The sequence below is a fragment of the Colius striatus genome, chromosome 13, assembly GCF_028858725.1.
Source record: "Colius striatus isolate bColStr4 chromosome 13, bColStr4.1.hap1, whole genome shotgun sequence".
In the NCBI taxonomy this organism is placed as follows: domain Eukaryota; kingdom Metazoa; phylum Chordata; class Aves; order Coliiformes; family Coliidae; genus Colius; species Colius striatus.
The window spans coordinates 8,101,306-8,123,872 of record NC_084771.1 but is presented as its reverse complement, the minus strand read 5'-3'; the positions used below and the strand labels follow the sequence as shown (position 1 = coordinate 8,123,872).

The window sequence follows — 22,567 nt, the reverse complement described above, 5'->3', positions numbered from 1 at the left end:
ATGTCCTGTGTCCTAAAAGCCCAAGTGCAGCAGAACAGCAACAAGCTCTTCTCCCTAGAGGTGGCATTTAAATTAAAAGGCTGTTTAATCTGACAAAGAGGAAACTTATTTCAGAGTTGCATTATCAATTATTTTCCCATTATTTTTTCTCTTCTGTCACCAAGCAACTGTTTTGTCTGTTTTCAAAGCAACTATTTACTCTTCAAACCTCTCCATACAAGAAGTCCAGCATGCCTGTATCTAGCAAAACCAGGATGTATACACTTGTAATGAAATAAGGAAAAGCCAAAAGCTTTTATTATGCCTCTTTAAGCAAACATACATATTCTGTGAAGTTACTGAGTTAACATATGATGATGCATCTCCAGAAGGCATGAAACATTGTCAGGCATCTCTAAGAAAATTAGATTTTCTATTTCCCAACTGATCTCCTGTCGAGTGCTGGGGGGAAAAATGCCAAATGTTGGCATCTGATTACAGAAGCTGTTCTGCTCCCTCCTCGTAGCTGGTGTGTATGTTGTTACCTATCCATAGACCCCAATGGGAGATCCATTGGGACTTTTCTATTCCATGTTCACCTGTTGTATCTGATGGGACTGTCCCAGTGTTGGGATTTGTCTACCTGTAGTTTTCCCCCAGCAATTTTTCTTCGTTAATACCACGTGTGAACCCACCTATCCTGAAAACAACTGCTTCACACGTGGTGTTAATCAAAAGTTTAAAAAGGGGGATGACTCCAGGTGTAAACATCTCCCTAGAAATGTGATTCAGATGTTGGGTCTCCTCCATTTGTGATAGCCTGGTCACTTATTTCATCCTGTGGTGCCGGTAGCGCAGTCTTTGTTAGAGGTGTCTCAGTCTTGAAAAGAGAATCCATTTTTATCTGGGTTTTTATGTTGAAAGACTTCTGGAAGGATTCTGATGTAAAGTAATAGATGAAGGGGTCAAAGCAGCAGTTCATTGTTGCGATGCACAACGTGATTGGGTACATTGTCCTTGCAAACCTCTCCAAGGAGCAATTCGCTATGGCTTGGGAGCGGACGAGAGCGTACAAGAAGAGTATGGAATTGTAAGGCACGAAGCACACGACGAAAATGGCCACGTGCACAATGATCATTTTCAACACTTTCTCTTTGTTTGTCCCAATCTGAGACAAGGTGGCGGGTTTCCTGAGAGTCCTGAGAACTAGAGAAGAGCACGTAAGGTTGAGTAGCAGAGGAATTATGAATCCCACCACTTCAATAAATATAGTGATCTTGGACAGGTAGGTTTTCCAGATACGTTTGGAGAAACCCTCAAAACAGGTTGTGCTGGTGTTGGAAATGTTGGTTGTGGAGAACAAGGAAGCTGAAATTCCACCACTGAGGACCAGTATCCAAACACCAGCACAGACTATGGCAGAATTCCTCCTGGTCCTGATGGTGCGAGATCGGAATGGATAGACGATGGCAAGGAAACGGTCAACGCTGATGCAGGTGAGGAACAGCATGCTCCCGTAGATGTTGGTGAGAAATGCTGTGCCAGAGATCTTGCACAGGCTGTCTCCAAAAGGCCAATGCCTGTTGAAATTATAGAAGATTTTAAAAGGCAAAGTGAACACGAAAAGCAGATCTGAAACAGCCAGGTTGGTCATGAAAATGGCTGTTTCGCTTCGCATTTTCATCCGAAAGCAGAAAACAAAGAGGGAGGCGCAGTTAGTAATCAAGCCCAGGATGAAGACCACGCTGTACACGGCTCCATACAAGTTGTACTTGAAGGAATCATCTGTCAAACAGGTATGGTTGTTGCTGTGGTTTCCCATGCCAAGTTTGTGACGTGCTTCCAAAGAACTTCAAAGTCTACTTCAGTGACATCCATAAAATAAGGCAGCGACGTCTCCTCTTCCCGAAGGAACGCATCCCAGGGAGGCTGCTTGGCGCCTCGCTACCACATCTCTGCCACGAACCCTTTCACCCTAGAAGAGAGAAATAGATGCCATGAGTCTCGCCAGCCTGCCGTCACCCAAAGTGTCTGTGCAAGAGAACACGTTTCCTTTCCTTTCCAAGCCAATGGATGTACAAACAAGACCAGTAATTAGTTTTCAAGGTAATCTTTAAGAATTCCGCTATTGTTGAGACCTTTCAAAGCGGAACACAGCAGTTAGTGTACTCAGCCTTGCCTTTCCTGCCCCCATCGCTGCCTCGTCCTCTCACTGGAAGGAGAAGGACTCCTAATTCCAACTTTCCGCTTGGAAAGGTTGCTCTTAAAAATACGAGATGGAATTGGCCCAGTGTGTTCGGAAAGAAGTGAAACCGTGGCCTCACAATATTGCCCAGGTGTCGAATCGAGCAGTCCAAAATGTTCACCTAAGCATACAGCAAGAGGAGAAAGGAGCTGAAAGCTGAGTGATTGCTTTTAACTGTGCAGAAATGAAAGTTCAATTGTTTTTTCAACCCTTTTTGATGGAAGATTACCAAAAACCCCCGAGCCTATGTTAACTGCTTTGCCTTCTTTATACTTGAAAACAGGAGCACCCTTACACGTGTGCTTCAAAGTGAAAAACCAAAATGCCTTTCAGAAATGTTTTTCAAAGCTGCTTTCCAAAGTCATGCTTGCCACTTTGGGGGAAATTATGCTTTTTTTTCTCTTCTTAATTTCTGCAAAAATAGTATTACTTTCAAAAGGACTCTCTTTACAAACATGAAATGCTTTGCACAAAGGACTCCTCCAAGCTGTGCTGGCAGCTTCATTTCACTTCTACTCTTTGTCAAGGTTCAGAACCTGAAACTTGGGAGATCTCATCACTACTCTCTTGTAAGAATTTGTCCCAATTCAGCAAGCTTAACAAGTGTAGAGTTGAAATAGGATGATGTTTGTTGGAAATAAGTTCTTTCTGACCTGTCTTTCTGTTCTGATTGCTGTTTTATGTGTTATTTTTAAGGCCTGCAAGGATAAGTAGTTGGAACGTGTCTCTCACTGGAATAAGGAGGGTTTGTGAGTTGAAAGGTAGGCAGGGCAGTCAATCCACTTTGGAAATATGGAGCAAAGTTGGATAACTAAGGAGAAAAGACCTTTGCCTTGTAAACTACAACAAATCAGATACAACACAAAGCTTATAATCTTCTTTTAATCTAAGAAAAATCTTAGTAGCTCCAACCATGGAGTAATTTAGAGAGAGGTGAAACCCCTGTGAAGGGCAGGCTTCTTTCCAGAAAGTGATCCTGTGACAGTGTAGTTTCAACAGCAAACATGGTAACTGAGTTGTGTTAAATGTTGAAAAGGCAACATATAAACAAACTGGAGAAGAAAGCATGGAGTCAGGACAATTTTGGATGCAAAGTGCTCAAAATCAAATGTTTTCTGTGTGCTTTCCTCCTGGAAAGGCTGGTGCTGACAGTTGTTTTTGCATGCAGGCTGCCCGGGTCAGCTGGTAAACAGCAAATGTTTAGAAGGATGTAGTAGCTTTGGCTTTGCCCATGGAAGGTGCAAGTTCTGCCCTGTCCTGGGGGTGCCTGGACAGCCTCAGGCTTTAAAAAACCAGGACTGTGACCCAGAGAGCTGGCAGCACCTCGCCTCTGCACTTTACAGATGAGTTGGATGTAAAGCAAAAGAGCAGGAAGGGAGGATCCCCAGATGTCACTTCTCAGAAAGATGACTTTCAAAGGGCTTGAACCTTGTGACATCCAAACAGATGACTTTGGAACTATCAGGTGTCTCCTGTTGGGAAGGGTCCCTGCTCTCCACAGGCTGAAGTAGTGTCAGGCCTGGAGCAGTGATGTGGGGTTTGTGCTGCTTTGCTGTTCTGGCTGGGTTTGCTGTGGAAACCTTCAACTACTGGAGTTCCCTGTTCCCTCAGGTGCCTTTGGTACACGCTCTGCACCCAACGTAGTAAATTCTTCCTTCATTTTAGTTGCAGTTTGAGCTGCACATTTGTGATGATAGCCTACATCAGCGAGAGTGCAAACCAGCAATAGATGTGCTGTCTGATTGCTGTGGATTGTGTGGCAATGATGGAGAAGACCAGTCCCACATTGGGGTTTTCTCTGCTGCACATGTCAGCAGGCACCTCATTCTGCAAACTGCACAGGACTTTGGGGACAGACAGACAGGATGTGTAGGGCAGCAGAATGCTCCATGCACCCCTTTCTGCTTTTACACTCAATTGTTTTCTTACTAAGTTCATGGCTAACTGAACCTTACTATGAAATCACCTAAATAAGATACCAAACATCTAAACTGATGAAAAGGATAGTGGTAAAATCTCAAAGGTGCATTTTCTTTTAGCTAAATTATAGGCCTTTAAAATACAACCCTGTGTTGTTTACATATCTAACACTGAGGTGTTTCAACAAGCTGACATGTTGCTTCAGATTCAGCCACATGCAGCATGAGCCTACAGATCTTGTTTTCTGAATGCAAAATTCACTTTCTTTCCTTTTCACTATGGGTTAAAGCAGTAGGATGCTCTTCATGGACACCATGTTCACCACTGCTATTGCCTTGCTAGGGTATAAACCCTGGCAATACACTTTAAACTGCTGAGTTAAGTGAATATAAAGAAAAACTTTATCAATCTGTATTTCCTGTACCTAAAACGTGAGGTAGCAAGAGGAGAGGAATTCATTTAGCTGTTGTCAGAAGTGATGCCACAGCAGAACACAGAGAGGTAATAATGAGAACATTCTCTCTGGTGTTTGAAGTGGTACAAGCAAACCTACAGCAGCTGTCCCTCACCTAACCCTGTTGTTCTCACATATAAAGAGGAGTTCAGCAGAATAGCTGACAAGATTTGTTCCCACCTGCCTATATCCCCCATCTTCAGTGTACTGGAAATAAAGGAAAACCTCTGTGTATTGCTTCCTACAGAGCACAAATATCCTGTTTACAGTTCTTTTCTTTCCTCCTCTTGGCACCCCAGGAAACCTTCCCAACAGCCAGCCTGCAGCTTAAAGCAGATCAACTCTTTCTTAGTACAGAAAATAACTGCAAGTAAAAAGCGTGTTTTAAAATCAGATTCTGTAGTTCTATTAAGTCCACTCTTTCTGCCTCATCCATTCTCTATAAATCCATCCAATCCAGGTCAGAAAGCAGTGTGAAGCTTGGGACTGACATTTTTGCATCTTTGCATTTTTTCTCGTGTGAGATGCAAGATAAATGTAACTTTATCAGCCTGAATGTGGGACATCCTGGGCGTTCAGTTAAATAGCTGAACACTACAAGGTCTTTTCTGGTTGAGGTCTGATACAGATCAAATGTGAAAACCTTTCCAATCTGAAGGATCTCTTTCTAGATTATCACTGTATGTACTCAGCTTATCTCTCAATCTTGTGAGACAAAGGTTTTCTAGGTACAGAAGCCACAAAATGATGGGTCAGAAGGTGGGGATGCTGCGTTTTCAGAGGGGAGAGTGGTTCTCTGGGTTTTATTCAGAAGTATCTTTAGGATATGGCAGAACCTGTTGTGTTTTGATATGGTCTCAGACCCTGGCCTTGCAAATAAACAATTTACTTGGGCACAGCCTGTGCTTTATGCCTTCTCTTGACAAGAACTACATTCATTAGAGGATTTTCACTTCCCTGTTACTCAGCGAGTTGGTACAATGATGTGTAACTTACTCTTACCACTGAGCCCAGGGTTTTGGTTTGACAACCACAAACACCACCATTTCTTCAGTTTCTTGGGGTTTATTTCTCTCCTTTATTACACTTTAATCATGCAGAACGCTTGAAAAAGGTTTTGTGGGGATGAGCAGGGGTGTGAGTAGCTTGGCTTTCTGGGAGATTTTTGCGTAGATGATGATTCTGCTCAAGACTATAGAGCCTGGATTCTTCCAGCCTGGTATGAGTAGTACAGGCAAGGGCAGATAGACTGCAACTGTTTGAGTATGCACTTAATAAATAAGCAAGAAACTCTTCTACATGAAAAAGTAACTGTGCCAGTTCTGTGGCACTGCTAATGAGCAACTGTAACACCACTAAGCTGCCATTTCCAATACAAAGGTTCACTGCAAAACCACAAAAATGTGAACTCAAAGAGAGGAAAGCAGGGCTGGAAAATGCAACAGAGCCACCTCAGCAGTGAGCTGTGTGCTGCTGTCCTCCTCCTGCACTACCTCAGTGCCTGCAATGGAATCTCCCCTTATCTGGTATTTTACAATAAGTTTCACTAGGTTGGATTTTTTTTTCTGGTTGCAAAGAACTTTGAGGGTGTTTAACTGAAGGTGGTTGTAAGAACCAGCCTCTGGTTTGGGGGAATCTGGTTGCTGCCTTTTTGCCTGTTTGTGTCTGATAGGGCAGGAGCTGTGGCACAAAGCAATGCTGGCTCCACTTCCCCAGTGCCACCAGTGGGGGTTTATGGTTTTCCACAGTGTTGCTGGCCTCAGCTGCTGCTGCAGGGAAAGGACCTGGGACACCAAGTTTGGTGTTGGCTTTTAAACCAGACGGTTTGCTGAGTTGCTGGGAGCTCTCCATCCTCCCCAAATACAGCTTCTTGCAGTTTCAGGGTAACTTTTGCCTACATTGCCTCCGTGGTGCAATAGGAGCAGGAGAAAGGGGGGGATTAGAGAGTGGGAACCGTAGCAGCTGCTTGTAAACAAAGCACTATTGACTATACCAAGTGATGGAAAGCACAAATGCTTTAATCTCTTTCATTTCCTAATCCTAAGTGATGTATTTGAGAACAGTAGGAAAGAAGTAGACAGAAGTGTGACTTTGAAGTCTAGCAAAGGTTTCTGTAGCTTCAAAGAGCCATTCTTCCCTGTGTTTTATCAGAGTGAAGGCCAGGCCAGGGATGCTGGGTGAAAGAGGGATGTTTTTCTGATGATTAGCATAAAAGACAAGGCAGGAAGGCTCTTATTCATGGCTTTGACACTTATTGTGCAAGGCTCTTCAATCCCATCCGTACCTTCATTCCCCAGTGTTTGCTCTGGGTGTAATAATGTCTCCCACACCTGCTGGGAAGGTGAAATCCTGAGTTGCCTGTGCCCATCTCAGCCAGTCAGCTTTCACAGTCTGCTTTTCAAATCTTCTGTGATAGAAGGAAAAACCAAACATGGGAGCCCATGAGGTGTTTCCCCTCACTCAGCCACTGAGTGGGAGCCTGGGGACCTGCTGGGACTAAGTTGAGAGTGCACTGGCCTCTCCTTTCCTCCCTGCCTGGAATGGTTTTGGCTCTCTGGGAATCTCCCAGACCCTCCAAGTTCAACAGCTACTTTGAACGAATTGTGGCAGGAGCCCAATTTAATTCTCCAAGATGGAGCAGGGAAATGGAAACCTGAGTCTCTCAGACCTAACCATAAAGGCACTCTCCTTCTTACTTTCCTCTTTTTTTTTGGTTTTAATTGGTCAGCACTGCTGTTGTCTCCAAACTGTCCTCTGAGACTTACAAAGCATTTCCTGCTGGTGGTGACTTCTCTGAGCTGTATCTGTTTTGTATTGAGCTAATTAAAATGTTTCCTTCAGAAGAGAATAGTGAACTGACTTACCCTACATTCAGACACTGATCCTCGGGGCATGACTCTCTTTTTGTTTTCACTGGGAATGTCTCTCTCCATTTACATCACTCCTTTAACCCTTGATGTGCTTTGGCCTTCCCCATCTGCTTTGGCCTTCAGAAGATCTCATCCACAGGCCAGAAGTGATGGAATTCACCTCAAACTTCCCAGCAAAGTTTGCATTATTATACTCTTGTAAGTGGGACTGGTTCTTGCTTGCAAAGGAACCCCAATCTGATGATGGAGGATTACAGGAATGCTGCTTTTTTTGGCCCTCAGGTCTCTCACTAAGGGGAGACTGCTTCATGAGAGCATTGCCAGATTCACCAGAAAAGCCAGTAAGAGAGGACTTAGGTGCAAAGAAAAAAACAGAGTTACTCTGGTTGAACCAATTCTTGAAGATTTACAGCTTGGTTTCACTCAGAAGTAGGAGCTGGTGATGGAGGTAGCTGTGTCTTTGATGTAACCCTGTTTATTTACAAAGTGGGGTTAAGGGGGAGAAGAAAAAAGTCCCATTTCCCTGAGCCACTGGGGAATCTAACACCAGGACTCAGTTTATTTGCTTACAGTTCCAAAATGCTTTCCAGTCAACGTCCTGCCCAAAAAGCTTCCCTTCTTTGCTTCTCTGACACAGTTTATCACCAACAAGTTTCCATCCAGCTACCAGCACCATGACACAAATACCTACTTCAGGCTTTGGAGGCCAACCTGGCTGTGGTGAGGTCTGGGTGGCTTCTAGCAGGTGCTGAGCAGTGGGGCAGAATGCAACCCCTGTGCTGCTCTGGGACTCTGCATCTTGAGGGACTCATGCCCTGCAGTTATTTGCTGGGGTGAACTGGTAAAACAGGGCTTGGTTCTCTCAAATTGCTTTACTTTGGGAGGTATAAATGTGAAGGTTTAGAAACTCCCTTCTGACAGCAGTGTGGACTTGGAGGGCAGAGGATGGGTCAGCATTAGTTTACTTTAGTCCAGCAGTCTGGCCTCAGCGCTGGAGATGCACAGTCCCCTCCAGAACTGCTGCTGGGCTCCCTCTTCTCCTTGGTGTGTGTTACTCAGCAAGAGATTTTGAGACAGAACTGAGGTTTTCATGTCATCTTCCTCACCTACCCTCTGGGGAAAAGCACTCAGTAGTGTCTAATGAAAGGCTGTGTGAGGAAGCAGAGCAGAGGGTAAATTTGCCCTGATCTGTTAAAATACATTTTAAAATGACTTTGCAATGCAAAAATATCAAATCTCAGCCAGTGAGTGATGTTTCTGCAGTGTAGGTTCTTGGGAATCAAGTTGCTAATAATGAGAGAAAGGGAATGATGTTTTGGTGTCGTATAAGGGATGTTAAATATGGGAACTTCCATTTACCATGTAAAAGCAGATGCATGCTGAGGTGGGAGATAGGGGCTTCTCTGTAGATTCAAGACATTTAAATGGGAATATTACTAGATGAAAATAAGAGCTGCCATTGTAGTTGTCTATGGGCATAATTGGTGCTCAAAATATTATGAGGTCACGTTATGCACAGAGAAAGCAATCTGCTCTGTTGCTAGCATGCACCTTTGTCTCGGGCCTTAGGGATTGATGAATGTCCTTCCACTTCCCTCGCCAAGATAAAGAGACTTCTCTCTTTCTACCAAACCAAACTGTTGCAAATAATTCAGAAGAGTTTCCTCAGGGCTGGGGTCAGCTAAGGTTACTTTGGCTCTGGAGTGATGTGGATCTTTACCCCCTTTTATGGGACTGAACTGGGAAGATGATGAGTTAGAGGAAGCCTTGCAGAGCCACTGTCTGTGCTCATGAATAAAGAGCTTTTCAAGGAGAGAATTTGTCTTTTGTGAAAGGTGGTGGCTCTCCTTCCCAGAGACTAAACTGCATCCTTATTTTATGGAGGAGGAGCAATTTGTGGAGGAGCAGTGATCCTCTGCACGCACACTTGACCTGGAAGGACCTACTGAGGCTGGATGCATGCTTCAGGAGCCGTCCTCTCTTAGCTCAGCCCACAGACAGGACAGCTCAGCAGCATCTCATTTGTGATCCTGGAGCACTGTGTGAGCCATCAGGCTGGGACCACCACAATATCTGTGTACACCTGGCCAGCAACGATCAGACATAGGTACATAGAACCCCAGTACTCAAATATGCTGTAACCAGGGTTGGTTGGAGCCTGCACAGATGCATCACAAACACTGGCATAAATACATGTGGCTGGAACTGCTAAAGTAATACCACGATAACCAAGTCCCAGACTGTTTTGCCATGTCCTGCTCTCCCCAGGGAGCACTCTTCTCTCACCTTCTGTTCTCAAGTAATGTACCTTCCTACACAGAGCACCTTTTCCCTGGGATCTAGCCCCAGGTTTGGGTATAATGGTCTTAATTCCTGCACTTGTGCTCCAGCCATGAGGGCAACCATCTTCCAGCTGGCAGTGCATCCTCTCTCTGGCACAAGCTGTAGGGTGGTTCAGGCAGGCCCAGCATTTCAATTGCTGCTTCTCAAACTGAGGCACAGGTTTCACTCTGGTTTTGTCTCCTTACAATGCTCTGAAAGTGAATGAGTGGTTGTGTTCAGGCATTAGTTCTGTTTGTCTGTCTGTGGAGAGCTGAGCTCCAGACCTTTGAAAGGCTGTGATTTTTATCAGTTGACCTAACCCCAGTTAAGGAGGAGTCTCATTTTTAGTCTTAAAGGATTAAAATGCAGTGTATATTCAGCCTCCCCTTTCCTTCCTCTCCTGATTTTCAGGACTTTCTTTTAAAATTCAGAGGCTCTGAACCCCTCACATACATCCAGGTTAGTTTCCTGACTCTTCTATTTTAGCTTTCAGAATGCTAGTAAGGGAAAGAAGATAAAACAGTGCTGTGAGGGGGAAATATCCTTATCACCAACCTGTGAACTTTGCACTTCCCATCCTCTGAGTTTCACCATTCTGTTCATACAGAGAAGCAATACAAAACCATACAACTGTCTCCTCTCAAAGACTAAGGAATGTCACTTAAAAAACCCTCAAACTCCTCTTGCAGATGCTTCTGTTAAATCCTATTTCTTCCAAACAACTTTAGATTCAGCATGTTGTTTGTCATTCATTTGACTTCTGCCAACAGTATTTCTGTTTCTATCTGCTTAGTGCTGTGCTTGAATTTTTCTTGTGGAATCTTGCCACCGAGTTTAAAAGGATCAAATTTTGGCCATAAATGAAAGCCAAGGTGATATATATTTTCTTTGAGCTTTGCAGTATAAAAGGCATAATGTATTTGCTCATTTTTAATGTGGTTTATAGGAAGCAGATCCCTCATGAAGCTGAGAGCACGTATGGTTGTGAGCTGGAAGTCTAAGTTTATGCCACATTAATATAAACTTCACAAAGGGTTGTATATAAAAGTGTCTTTTCAGGATACTGACCCCAAGTACAAAAAAGAAGGAATGCTTTAACCAAGGGATATCTTTCACTGTTCTGAAACAAACAGCAGGGACAAGGAAAGTCCTTAAGTTGTCATCTGCGGTGCTACAATGAGAATTACAATGTGAATTACAACCATTTCCACAGCAACAGTTTGGAGGAGCAGTTCACATGGCAATTACTTTGCAAACAACTTGGAGATCATCTTTCTCCCTTTAAACAGAAACGTTTGCCTCTCCCATCACAACCCCAGCATAGCTCTAGGAAGAGGAATGAGCTCTGCCCTTAAAAGCATTGCTAATCTCCATTGAACTGTCCAACCCCAGCCCGTCCCCGCTTGCTTTGCCCCCCCCAGATTTGTCTCTGAGCCTTCGGCTTGCAGAAAACACGGCAGTTCTTTGCGAGCTGCCATTCAATCCGGCTGCTTTTCTGCCGCACTAGGAAAGGGAGGAAAGAGAAACTCACCGGTACGGAGCGGCCGGGGCTGAGCTCCCGCCCGCGGCTCGGCCGCTTTCAGCGCGGTTCCTCGCTGACAGCCCACATCGGTCCCTGTCTGTGCCCCGTGTCGCTCCCACGCGGCAGCTCTCCCTGCTCGGCCTTCTCCGGCTTCACCCGCTCATCTTGAGAAGCTAAAGCCCGCGGCAGCCGCCCGCCCGCCTTTGTTCGGCGAGGAAACAAAACCCGCTGTACGCCGCAGCCATCGTGTCTTGGGAAGCGGGACGCGAGAATGGGCCCAATGTCTGAGCAGGCTCTGTGGGCAGGGGAGGGGACCGAGGGGCTCGCTACGAACCGCTCGCCATTGGGCGAGGATGGATTGTTGGTGGCTGAGCCCGCCCCGCGCCCGGGTCCCTCTCGCGGGGTTGTATCCTCTGCTTTGCTCTCCTCTCCCACAGCCCTGGCCGGCCCCGGCAGCTCCCGCCGCAGAATTAGCGGCTTAAGGACAAGGCGACAATGGGGAACGCGGATTTCCTGAGCAATTAGCTGGCGGACGAGAGCCTGGCCGCGCCTCCGCCCCGCCAGGGGAATGAACGGCGGGGAAAGCTGCTGAAATCTCGGGTTTGCCTTTGCGTGGCTGTCATTGTTTTCCTTCCAATTAAAAGAGGGAGAAGGGGCAGCTAGGAAGCAGGGAGGCATTGGGTGAGACTGGGGAGCCGCAAAGTAAAGCTGGCTCTAAACAGAAAACATCTTTCTAAGCAGATCTAGAAAGCTGTTGGGTTTTAGGTTGGGGTCTTTTGATGTCTTGTCAAAAAATCTTGTCAAAGGAGCTGAGTAGACTCTTGTCCCTCAGCAGTTTGCTCTGGAAACCCTGAGTTCCTGCTGAAAAACATTTAGGGACATAAATGCAAGTATTCCAGGGAAGCTGAGCTGCCCTGTAGCTCACCCTGCCTTTCTGTGAATCTGCCTTCCAGCCCAGCCACTAGCTAAAAAGCTTTTATTCTTATCTCTTACCTTCAGTATGAAGCCCTTCAGCTAGGGAAGATGATCTTCTGGCAGCGGGATTTGCCTCAGCCCGTTTGTGCTGGGGAGCAGCAGCCAGTGCCCTTTTACTCCTTTTTCAGCGCTCTCCAGTTCCATAGGTTTGAAATCCCGAATCTGCTGTTAAAGCCCAGCCTCCCACCTAACGTGTCTTGCTCGCATTGTGTTTGTCTCTCCTTTTCCTCCGCTCTTCTTGGCTGTTCCCACAGGCAGCCAAGGCCAGTAAACAACTCATTGTGAGGCTGGAACGAATGGTGTTCCTTGGGCCGGTGGCCGATGCAGCGGTCTCTGACTCGCTTCTGCAGCACACCCAGCTGCCACAGGCTTTTATCCAGTCGATGCAAATAACTTCCTGAATATCTCATGTAACAGCTCGACTCCAGGCTGCAAAAACCCCATCCTCTGAGGGCTCAAGGTTTAATAAAACATATAAAACCACGTGTGTGGATTTGGGTTGAAAATGGTGCAGATATTTCCTGACCCTCGTGGTCAAAAGTCCATTTTCCCTTTTTTAGCTGGTAAAGATGACAGACAATCTGGGTAAACTGTGAAGGGGTAGACAAAGATAACAACCATCACCCTTGGTGCACAAGTGGGGTGAGCATGGGGATGGGTGACAGAGAAGGGGAAGCAAAATCCACCAGTGTCACCAGTAAACTTCCATTCAAAAATCAGCTTTGACCCTTCATGGCTCCTGGGCATTTCCAGTCTGACTGCATAGAAATCCTCTTCCCAGGGGTATAATGCAACTACTTTTCACACCCCTGGCCCCCTTCTTATGCGGGTGTGAGTGCTCTCAGTGGGGACCCATTAAACACGTTTGCATTTGAATTCACCTTTTTTTTAGGGAAATAAATGTGGTTTGGATGGTTTGAGACTGGGTATACTGGTACAGATTAGAATGAGCACACTGAAATCCTTTGCAGAACAACATCTTGTGTCTTAGCCTTCAAAAGTACCAGTCCTGGGCCAACCCACTAGAGAGGAGGCTGATTACTCCTTGAAGATTAAATGCAGCATAAATCTTAACACAAAATCTTTGTGCTTCTTACAGTATTTAGTCAGGATGTGGCAACTGTGCCAACTGTGACGCTGTTGGAATTGAACCAGGCAGCTGAACCTATCTGGGATGTTGCCTTTCTTAAGTCATTGGTTTAATTAAATGCTCCTAGCAAAAGTCTTCTGCTGGTTGTGAACTTCAAGGGCTCTTCAAAACTCTTTACAGTGTTACCTCTAACCTAACAGGAGGCTGGGGATGGTATTTTGCCCTTTTTGGAGTCCATCTTTCTAAACATTGTAGTGGTTTCAACTTTGTATCCATCCATGGTTCACAAACATCTCTGGTGAGCAGGTTCTCGTGTCACCTCTTACTTGGGGTTTTGTCTTTTCAAACGGGCATCTGTTTGTTTTTCCTGCTAGCTATAGCCAAAACTAGAAGCTGGACAAGTAGAACTTCTTGTGGACAACTATGTTGACCCACGGTGCTGCTTTTCAGGCTCTAGAGATCATTAAAAACAGAAAATCACACTCCTTTCCCCTATGGGACACAGGTAGGTTTTGGTATTAGTATGAGAAAAAACGTCCCCAAGCCATATATTCTTGCTCTCCTCCAAGGCACATTTCACCAAACAATACACACAGGCCTTTATCCTTCTCCACAGCAGTTTAAATAGGCCAAATGCTATCAATGTACTCTGTGTGTGTTTTAAAATAAGTGAAGAACAAACATTTCCAACAACATGCCCTTAACATGGGCTTATTTGCCAAACATGAAAAAAGGAGGTGGCCAGGTCTCCTCTTGGTTATAATCACAGGGGAGTGTTTGCTTTAAAATGGGAAAACAATGAACAGACTCCTGGGCTCTTCATCTCTCCTCTCTGCACAACCCCTTTGCTGTCCCCACCCTGATCCCATGGTATTCATCTTAGACTTGGGGCAGGGTGGGATTTAGTGAGCTCTCCTTGTTAAAACATTGGCAGTGCATCAATAATCTCTAGTTATTTTGGAAAAGAAGGGAAACGGGACTGTTGTCTCACTGGAAACCACAGCTGCTGAGGAGGCATAACAGGGTTAAGCAGAAGTTTTACCCTCTGTTTTCAGTACTATCATTTTCTGCTTATGCATAGAAACTCTCCTGACAGGATACCTCTGTTGTGCTTGTCAGTGGTCTGGTGGTTTTGAGACTGGCCATTGATGGAATTGCCATTGATTTCAGCCACACATGAGTGTCTAAATGTAAGGAATACTTTTGCCCAGAAGACTAGCATATTGCCTGATTGAAACTTAATGCTTCTGCTGTCAAATGCACTATTCTTAGTCAGTTGATGCTTCACTGGGACAAGATTCCTAGTTCAGGGCACTTAGGAGCACTCAAAAGGAGCCAAAGAGCAGAAACCAAATCAGATTTGTGATCCAAAGGGCACTAGAACATACAAGATACAGACATCACCTTTTCCCTTTTCTCCCCTACTCATTGACAAGGCTTGCTTCTTTCCTTTGCTTTCATACAACAGCAGGCTCAACTTGTCATTTGGTACCAAAATATTGCATGGCTTTAGTTCATCCTCAGAACATCAGATGTTCTGAGGCTGCCTGGAGCCCTCCCTCCCCTGGAGAAGGGTCTGAGAACAAACTGCTGTTGAGCTGCAGTGGTCAAAACAGAGTATCCAGGAGCAGCTTCTCAGCACCAGAGCAGCTTAGGGACCCTGCCTGGGGAGTGGGTTTGGAAATCTTGACTGTTTGTGATACATTCACGTGATGTCCTGTGTCATTTGTTCATCCCATGAGGCACACAGCTTCCGAAGGTCCCAGCCTTTATTCCACAGGGGCTGTAGTGCTCAAGTGAATGCCTGGGTGACCCTAAAGGAAATGTTTGGATAACTAAACCACCAGGTTCAGTTCTGTTAGGATGGACTGCTGAAATTACATGTTCCCCAGGAAAGCCAAAGGAGAAAACTCAGTAACACTGACCTTTACCTGGAAATAATAACAACAAACCATGTCACTTGACAGAAACCACGGTCTCTGCTAGAAAATCTTTTGGAGGAAAAGTCCCAAGCAGATGCAGCAGAACCCTTCAGAAGCTCACTGATGCTTCAGTGTTTCCTGATGCTGAATGGTTTGTCAGGGATTCCATTTGAAATCCTTTTTTTGAAGAGTTTTATGACAAAGCCATAACAAAAATCAAGTGGAACTGCAAAGCCTCATCCTGTTTGCTTTGGGGGTTTTGAGTTGCTTTTAAATGTGCATCTCAAAGGACCTTTTTAATTATTTAAATGCTGTAGAGGGATGAAAAAAAAGGGGGAAAGTGCCTGTTTGAATCAGTATCCTTGCAGTTTTAAGAAGCCTTGGTTTGTTAGTTTACCAGCACTTAAAGTTCCATTAATTTCCAATCCAAGAGGTCTCCTTGCAAAGAAATAACAAAATATTTCTTCTCCAAATATTTAATCAAATTGAAGATCTTTGGGGGTGGGGGAAAGTGCTACTTGTGCCAGTGGAATGACTGAGTGTCCGGAAAGGTCCCCTCTGCTCTCAGTGCTGATGGGTTTCTGGTGAACACAGTCTAAGACACAAGTACAGTTCAGTCAGGAAAGGACTGGATCAACTGATTAACATGTCATTTGTTTCTCTGAGGTTTAGGCCCATCAAATAGCAACTCTCTGCATTCTGAGGAGTCCTGCAGGTCTGCATTTGTTAAAGATACTTAACTCCAGGTAAAGGCATGAGATTATGAGTTGCTGAAATGTGTTTCATCATGTAAAATGGGGAACAGAAGTTCATACTGTTTGCTGGGTCAGGTAAATAGAAACCTCTGGTGGCACCAAGCACCTGAACCTGAGTATTCCTCCAAACCATGCATTTTTTCCTAAGCCTTTGCTTTTCTCTGTGTAGCATCATCAATAATCTAGAAGGTCAGTCTTTTGGCATGCCTGTGCCTTTGCTCTCCATGTTCTGCAGTAATTTAATCAGGCTCTTCTGAGCGTGTCTCAGTTGTTTCAGAGTCTTTACTTTTTCTTGTCAATGGAGCAGGGACTCGTTTTGCAGACTCCCCACTCAGTCATTTTCCCCATAATGTGGCACAATTTCTAATGTCTCCCTTCAGAAACTGCACCTGGGAGTTACTTCAGGCCAGAAGAAATAGCTGATTATTCTCTCCCCCAGCATGAGTTCAGAAACTCACTCCATCCTCATTTGATGTGGGATCTGGGTTCATTGATCCTTTTTCCCCAGTCCAAAGTGGCTGCTTTTCAGTTCTGCATGCTCAGAGACCTTGCTTCAGTAAACATGTTGTAACATAGCTCACTCTCTTGAGAAGAGACACCAGTGATGCCAAAATGGGATCCTCTGGAAAGCAGAGCAGGTGTTTTCCAGCAGAGCTGCTGAGCTGCTGTGTGAGCCACTGCCAGCACCAGCTGAGGAGGAGCCTGACTCCACAATCAAGCATCACTACTTGTTCACAGACTTCTTCACAGAAGGGAGGGTTCTGCAGGGAACAGGCTGCCCAGGGAGCTGGGGGAGTGCCCAGCCCTGGAGGGATCCCAAAGCCATGGAGCTGAGGTGCTGAGGGCCATGGGGTAACGATGGGCAGGGTGAGGGGAGGGCTGGGGCTGCAGCAGCTTCAAGGGCTTTTCCAACCAAAAGGATTCTGTGTTCCTATTATATGCTCTTGTTGCAGTGGAGGATGATGTTTGAACATCTTAAAGGGGAAGCTGCAACAGCTGTCTGGGTTTTCCCGTGGTGGGGAGCAGAGCAGGTTTGAACAAAAAGCAGATGAAGCACAGATGGTTTATTCTTTTTCCAAATCCCAATGATGGCCAACCAACAGGTCCTGTTCCAGATATGGTGGAGCCTGGGGTGTTTTAGCAGGGATAGCCCTGTTTGACTGGTGTGGCTGGACCTGAAGCAGCTGCTGGTGTTGGCAGGAGGCGCAATACCTGCATTTCATACATCACAGCTTCCCTGGGCTGAGGCTGTGGGGTGGCTGCAGTCAGACCAGGACACGGCACCGGGAAGTGTGCTGCTTTAGGGGAGGAAACTGAGTTTCACCAAACAAATTGGGAAGGATGAAGAGCTCCAGTGTCAGGAAGAGCCACTGCAGAGCAGTTAATGAAGCAAGCAGAGAACAACAGACACTGCGGGCCAGCGCTGGCTGGCTTCCCTGTGCAGTAGCAGGGACAGCATCTCGGAGCACAGCAGTGGAGGGAGATTGAGTTTCAACAAAACAAACCCAAAGGACACAAGAAGCTGGTGAATATAGTCTGTGTTCTGATGGAAAAAAAGAAAAATCAGAGGTTGAAAGGAGCCTGGAGCACCTAAAACAACTGAAGGAGCAACCAGGCAGGAGCTTGCAATTCTGCTGGGCATGAATAGAAGGAAGAAGCAGCTGAATATCAGGAAATGTTTGCTAACAATGCAGACTCTTAAGCTTCAGTGGAGACTCCCAAGGGTAAAAAGCCCACATGGGCTGAATAATAGAAAAGTAGACAAAACCATAGCATATTCATGTACTGGGAAGAAACACTTCAATACAGGGAGATGCAGTTAACAACAGCTAGTGAATGTAGTGTTGCAGTGATTAACAACATCTTTAAGATGCATTCTTTGATGCATGGATTCAGAAGAGTTCCTGCAAAGGCGGAGGCTGTGAGCTCTCTGTGCATGTCCTCTCCCTGTGAGGTGGATGGTAGAGAAGAAGGGGGAGAGGGGACACGGTGCTGTTTGCAGTCCTGCATTTCCCAACAATGAGAGGAGGTTGCCTTGGTTATCACTGGCACTTGGAGAAAGCTCATTTCCTGCATGTGCCTATGAAACGCCAATTAACCCAAGTCCCACTCCCTCTAGAGGGCAGCTGCCTATAGAACTATGTAGGAGAGAGATTTACCTACCAGCATGTTGTGGTTCCCCCTTTATATGCCATGGAGGTCGGTCCAGGGGCTTGCAGGATTTTGGCCGTGCCTCAGCCCCCAGGGCAATGCTGGGGGATCCACAGCACCATCAGACTCCCCCTGCTTGGGCACTGCACCAACCCATGTGGCCCTAACACCGGTGGAGTGTGGAAAAGGCTAAATGGGTGACTTTTATCGTGCTTTATAGCAATTAGAGATATGGCTTATAGATGGGCTTGGCAATGTGAGGTGACTGGTTTGACTCAATGATCTTACAAGTCTTTTCCAACTGTAAGGATTCTGTGATTCTGTGGTTCACAGCCTTGGGAGCCTCCTGCAGCAAAACAACGCAGCAGCAGAGCTGTTAGCAGATCAATTATTGAGGAAAGAAATACACTAGAATGGATGAAAAATTAAATATTTGCACAGAATCTCAGCATGGTGGGGGTTGGAAGAAACCTCTAGAAGCTCTTCCAGCCCAAGCCCCTGCTACAGCAGGCTCCCCTCACTCAGGGGGCACAGGAATGTGTTCAGGTGGGGTTGGAAACCTCCCGGGAAGGAGCCTGCACACCCTCCCTGGGCAGCCTGGGCCAGGGCTCCCTCACCTCAGCACCTAAGAACCTTCTCCTGATGTTCTAGTGGAACTTCCTGTGTTCCACCCCTTGTCCTGGCACTGGACACTACAGAACAAAATGTCATTTCATCCTCTCAACACTGATCTTCAGAGATTCATCAGCATTGAAAAGGACTCCTCTCAGCCTTCTCCAACCTGAATGACCCCAGGTCCCAAAGCCTTTTCTCCAGTCCCCTCAGCATCTTGATATCCCTGCACTGGCCTCTCTCCAGCAGTTCCCTGTCCCTCTTGAGCTGGGGAGCCCAGAACTGGATACAGGACTCAAGATGTGGCTGCACCAGGACAGAGCAGAGGGGCAGCAGAACCTCCGTCGACCTGCTGGCCATTTTTCATTAGCATCCAAGCCACTGCAGTACCTAAGAGGTGGTGCAGCCTGTAATTTCCCCCGTCTTCTCAGTGGGGTGACCCTTTTGAGTATCTTAGCCCAAAAGAACAATGTTTTGAGCATGACCTACAGCAGCATATGTGCCACTGTGCAGGACTGTACCATGTCATTGGGTCCAAACCTGCCAGGGTAAGCGCATTAAGGGAGCTAATTTTCCCAAGCCTGTGCTTTTCTGTTGAACAAACACCCAGTCCCACAGTGTTATGCAAATCAAAGCAGCATTGTTCATGTTGCACAGCCATTTAACTCCTGCTCTCCACCAGCTCATTGTTAAGAGTCCTTTGGCATCACCTCAATCTGATTGCAATTAAGCTTTTTACAAAGCATCATTCAAGGCTGGCTGTTGTGGGTTTGATTGTTCCTGCTCTCCAGAGTTCTCATGCTTGGTTGTTTTGGGGAATATGCTACTAGCTGTGGTGGTGGTACCCTCATTTGATAGCTCTGATGGTTTTGTTGTGACTCATGGAAGCTCTTTTACTAACTTGTTTTTCTGATTGACAAGTGGTTTCCAAGCAGGCAAAAGTATTTCATGCCCCAGGGTTGTGCAATTTTTTTCTGAAGGCTTTTTCTATCTGCAACAGACTTTCTTGAGGTTTCTTCTACCAGATACTCCAGAAAAATGCCCGTGTTGCTAACAAAAGCAGGATGTTACGTGTAGAAAAGCAGTAAAGAGGGAAGATTCTGATACAGATATCAAGGCCTAAGTGTGTCAGTGATGCACAAATGTAAAATGCAGCCTGCATTTCCTTTGAGAAACAGACTGTATTTGCTTCCTTGCTTCACTAGAGTCTGCAGTAAAGCAGTTATGACTGTGTCCTGAGAAGTAGCAAACAAACTCTCCCAGTCTCATGAGCAAATGTGGGAAGGCAGCAGCATCCAGCCAGTGAACATCTTGTTTGGGGAAGGTCTTTTACCTTGGGATCCTCCATCCTCACGGAGAGGAGTCTGAGCGTTAGGTTTAAACTTGGTAAGCTTCTTTTCCATCATGTTTTTTCATCATGTTCTGTTTCAGGCCATTATTTTTGGATTTGGAGGGGTGCATCTGCTGTTTTTTTCTCCAAATGAGCTCATTGTGCTGGAATTGGGCTGGGCAAGTCATTACATCAGCTTATAGGGAATATGGAAACTTTCTCTCTGCTGAGCTCCTTGATTGTGATGTCCCCTGCTTGCAGTCCACCTAACCCAGAAACACTAGGAAGAACACATCTCTTTAATGTTTGCCTGTTTGACCTAGCACAGGAATTGCCTGTTCCAGGCTGTCTCCAGCACTTCTTGTTTCTTTCCACTTTGCCCTGGACCATTACGTTTCACTCCATAAGTCTATGAATTGCCATTTATATGTGTGCTAAAACAGCATCAAATAAACATCAGGTGCACAAATATAGGTATTGGCCAATTTCCTTTTGTTTTAAGCTAAAGGCAAGCTGCAGCAATTTAGTGTGAGTTGGGCACAGCAAGGTTTTCCTGAGGTAGGAAAAGATCCCTTCTCCATTTGATTGAAAAGCTTCATATACAGAGGGACAGGACCAAACTCCCATCTGAGAGCACATATATCTCCTTGGGAGCCTGCAGTGAGATGTTTCCTTATGGATAAGTTATTAACAGGCCAAACACACTCTTTGATGATAGCTTCCACCAGCATGAGGCAACAGCAAACACCTGATTCCATATCCCAGGGGCATATTGGTGACGGCTTGGCTCAATGGGCTGCCACTGACACGGGACAAGCTGTGCAGCTTGAGAAGTTACCTGCTTACAACAGGATACCTGTTGTGATGAATATTGCCATTTCTGGCTGCTGTGGGGCACTTCAGCACTGAGAATTTGTTCCAATTCTGGTGAATTTCAGAGATACATTTGCAGCTTTCACATGGAAAGACCCAGTGCCCAAGTCACACAGTGGCTGAGGCTCGGTGGTTGAGTGTTTCTGCAGTGCCATTAGGTTGAAAAAGGAGCAGCCAGGCAAATAAATACAGAAGATATGCTGAAAAAAAGCTGGTTTTCTAAAAATGTTTTTAATCCTGAAGGAGGAGGAGCTGGGAGAGGCAGCTTGCCATGCCAGAGGAAAGGCCACCCTGTCTAGGAGCTCTCTAGATAAGAATGGAAATCCTTGTATAATGCTTCCCTTTGTTATCAGAGGGGAAGAAACACTTTTAAAAGCATTGTTCTTACAGAGCAAAGCAACATCAACAGGGTAATGACTTTTTCTCTTTTACCTTTTCTCTGTTGACTCCTGATGGCCTTTCAAGTCAAGTCTTCAACTCACCCACCACTACTGTCCCTTTGTCCTTCTCTGCCACAGGATCTCTCTGGGTTTGATCAGTTCCAGTAGCAACTAGGAGAGATGTTTGTTTTCATGCTCTCCTCCTTCCCTGGCCTGAGCCTACCCACCTTCCTGGGGCACCATGTCCTTCCCCCCTGACTGTTGCTTCCCATCACTGTGGCCATCTCTTCCCTTTGCTCTAAGCTCCTCAAGTCTCTTGCTTTACTGAATGTGTCCTGTGCGCAGGCCCCTGCACAGGAGAGGCTGATGCTCTGTATTTGTTCCCAGGGCTAAATATTAGCTAATTTTTTCCTTCAACTGAGTTGGTGCTCTGCAGGGCCTGGATCAGGACAGGGCTCACACTAGACTGGACTGAAATCCAGGATTTACCCCTGGGTTCATGTCGTCTCTCCTGCAGGAGAGGATTTACTTAAAGGAGGAGTTTTACTTAACATTTACGAGCAAGTGCTGTTGACTGAAGCTAATAGACCAAAACAAATAAACCCCTGATAGGTTTACATAGTCTGACTAAAAGTCTTTCCTGCTGGCTGTTAAGTAGTCTCTTGTTTCTTGTGATCTAATTTCACTAATTAATCACCACCCTGGACTCCTCTGAGGCAAGCTGGCTGTGGGATGGGGGAAGGTGGGATGCTTTTTTGTTTATAATAGCACCTGAGTGGCTGCTGCCTTGGGGATAATTTCATCCATCCCATCCCCATTGCTGCCCTTGTCAGAGCCACAGATGTGATGTTCAGCAAAAAGAGAGATGGGAAGGTTCTCCTCGATTGGAGGGAGGTAGTGATGCAGCCGTGACTGGTGGTTTGCTCAGGCTTTGATGGAGCTGTTGTATTTGTTGGGAAAGGCTTTTACTAATCAAAAAACTTCCAAATGGCACTAAGGACTGTGAATGTCAGGGAGCAGAGCACTCAGTGGGCTACGAGAGGCTGTGGTGGCCAGTTTGACTGCAGTGTATGTTCAGAGTAGGACAGCATGTCAAGGCCACCAAAGTGTGTTGCCCTGAGCTCTGCTTGCTGAGGGATTTGGCTGCTGTTGTGGCCCACTGTGGCA

General features: G+C 45.8%; 1 protein-coding gene across 2 annotated transcripts; it reads right to left on the bottom strand.

Moving 5' to 3' along the window:
- Nucleotides 1-307: 307 nt before the first annotated feature.
- Nucleotides 308-12,597, bottom strand: LPAR4 (lysophosphatidic acid receptor 4). 2 transcript variants are annotated; one of them, XM_062006371.1, is made up of 2 exons: nucleotides 12,306-12,597; nucleotides 308-1,954 (listed from the first exon to the last, which is right to left on the bottom strand). In XM_062006371.1, the coding sequence occupies exon 2, from the start codon at nucleotides 1,799-1,801 to the stop codon at nucleotides 755-757; it is 1,047 nt and encodes a 348-aa protein (XP_061862355.1). In that variant the 5' UTR covers nucleotides 1,802-1,954; nucleotides 12,306-12,597; the 3' UTR covers nucleotides 308-754. The 2 variants fall into 2 exon arrangements, with proteins under 2 accessions (XP_061862355.1, XP_061862354.1); XM_062006370.1 differs by lacking the exon at nucleotides 12,306-12,597 and adding an exon at nucleotides 11,322-11,752.
- Between the last annotated feature and the right edge of the window lie 9,970 nt (nucleotides 12,598-22,567).

What these genes read in the sequence shown, in the direction of transcription:
- LPAR4 (XM_062006371.1), bottom strand. Translation starts at nt 1,801, where the DNA reads ATGGGAAACCACAGCAACAACCATACCTGTTTGACAGATGATTCCTTC.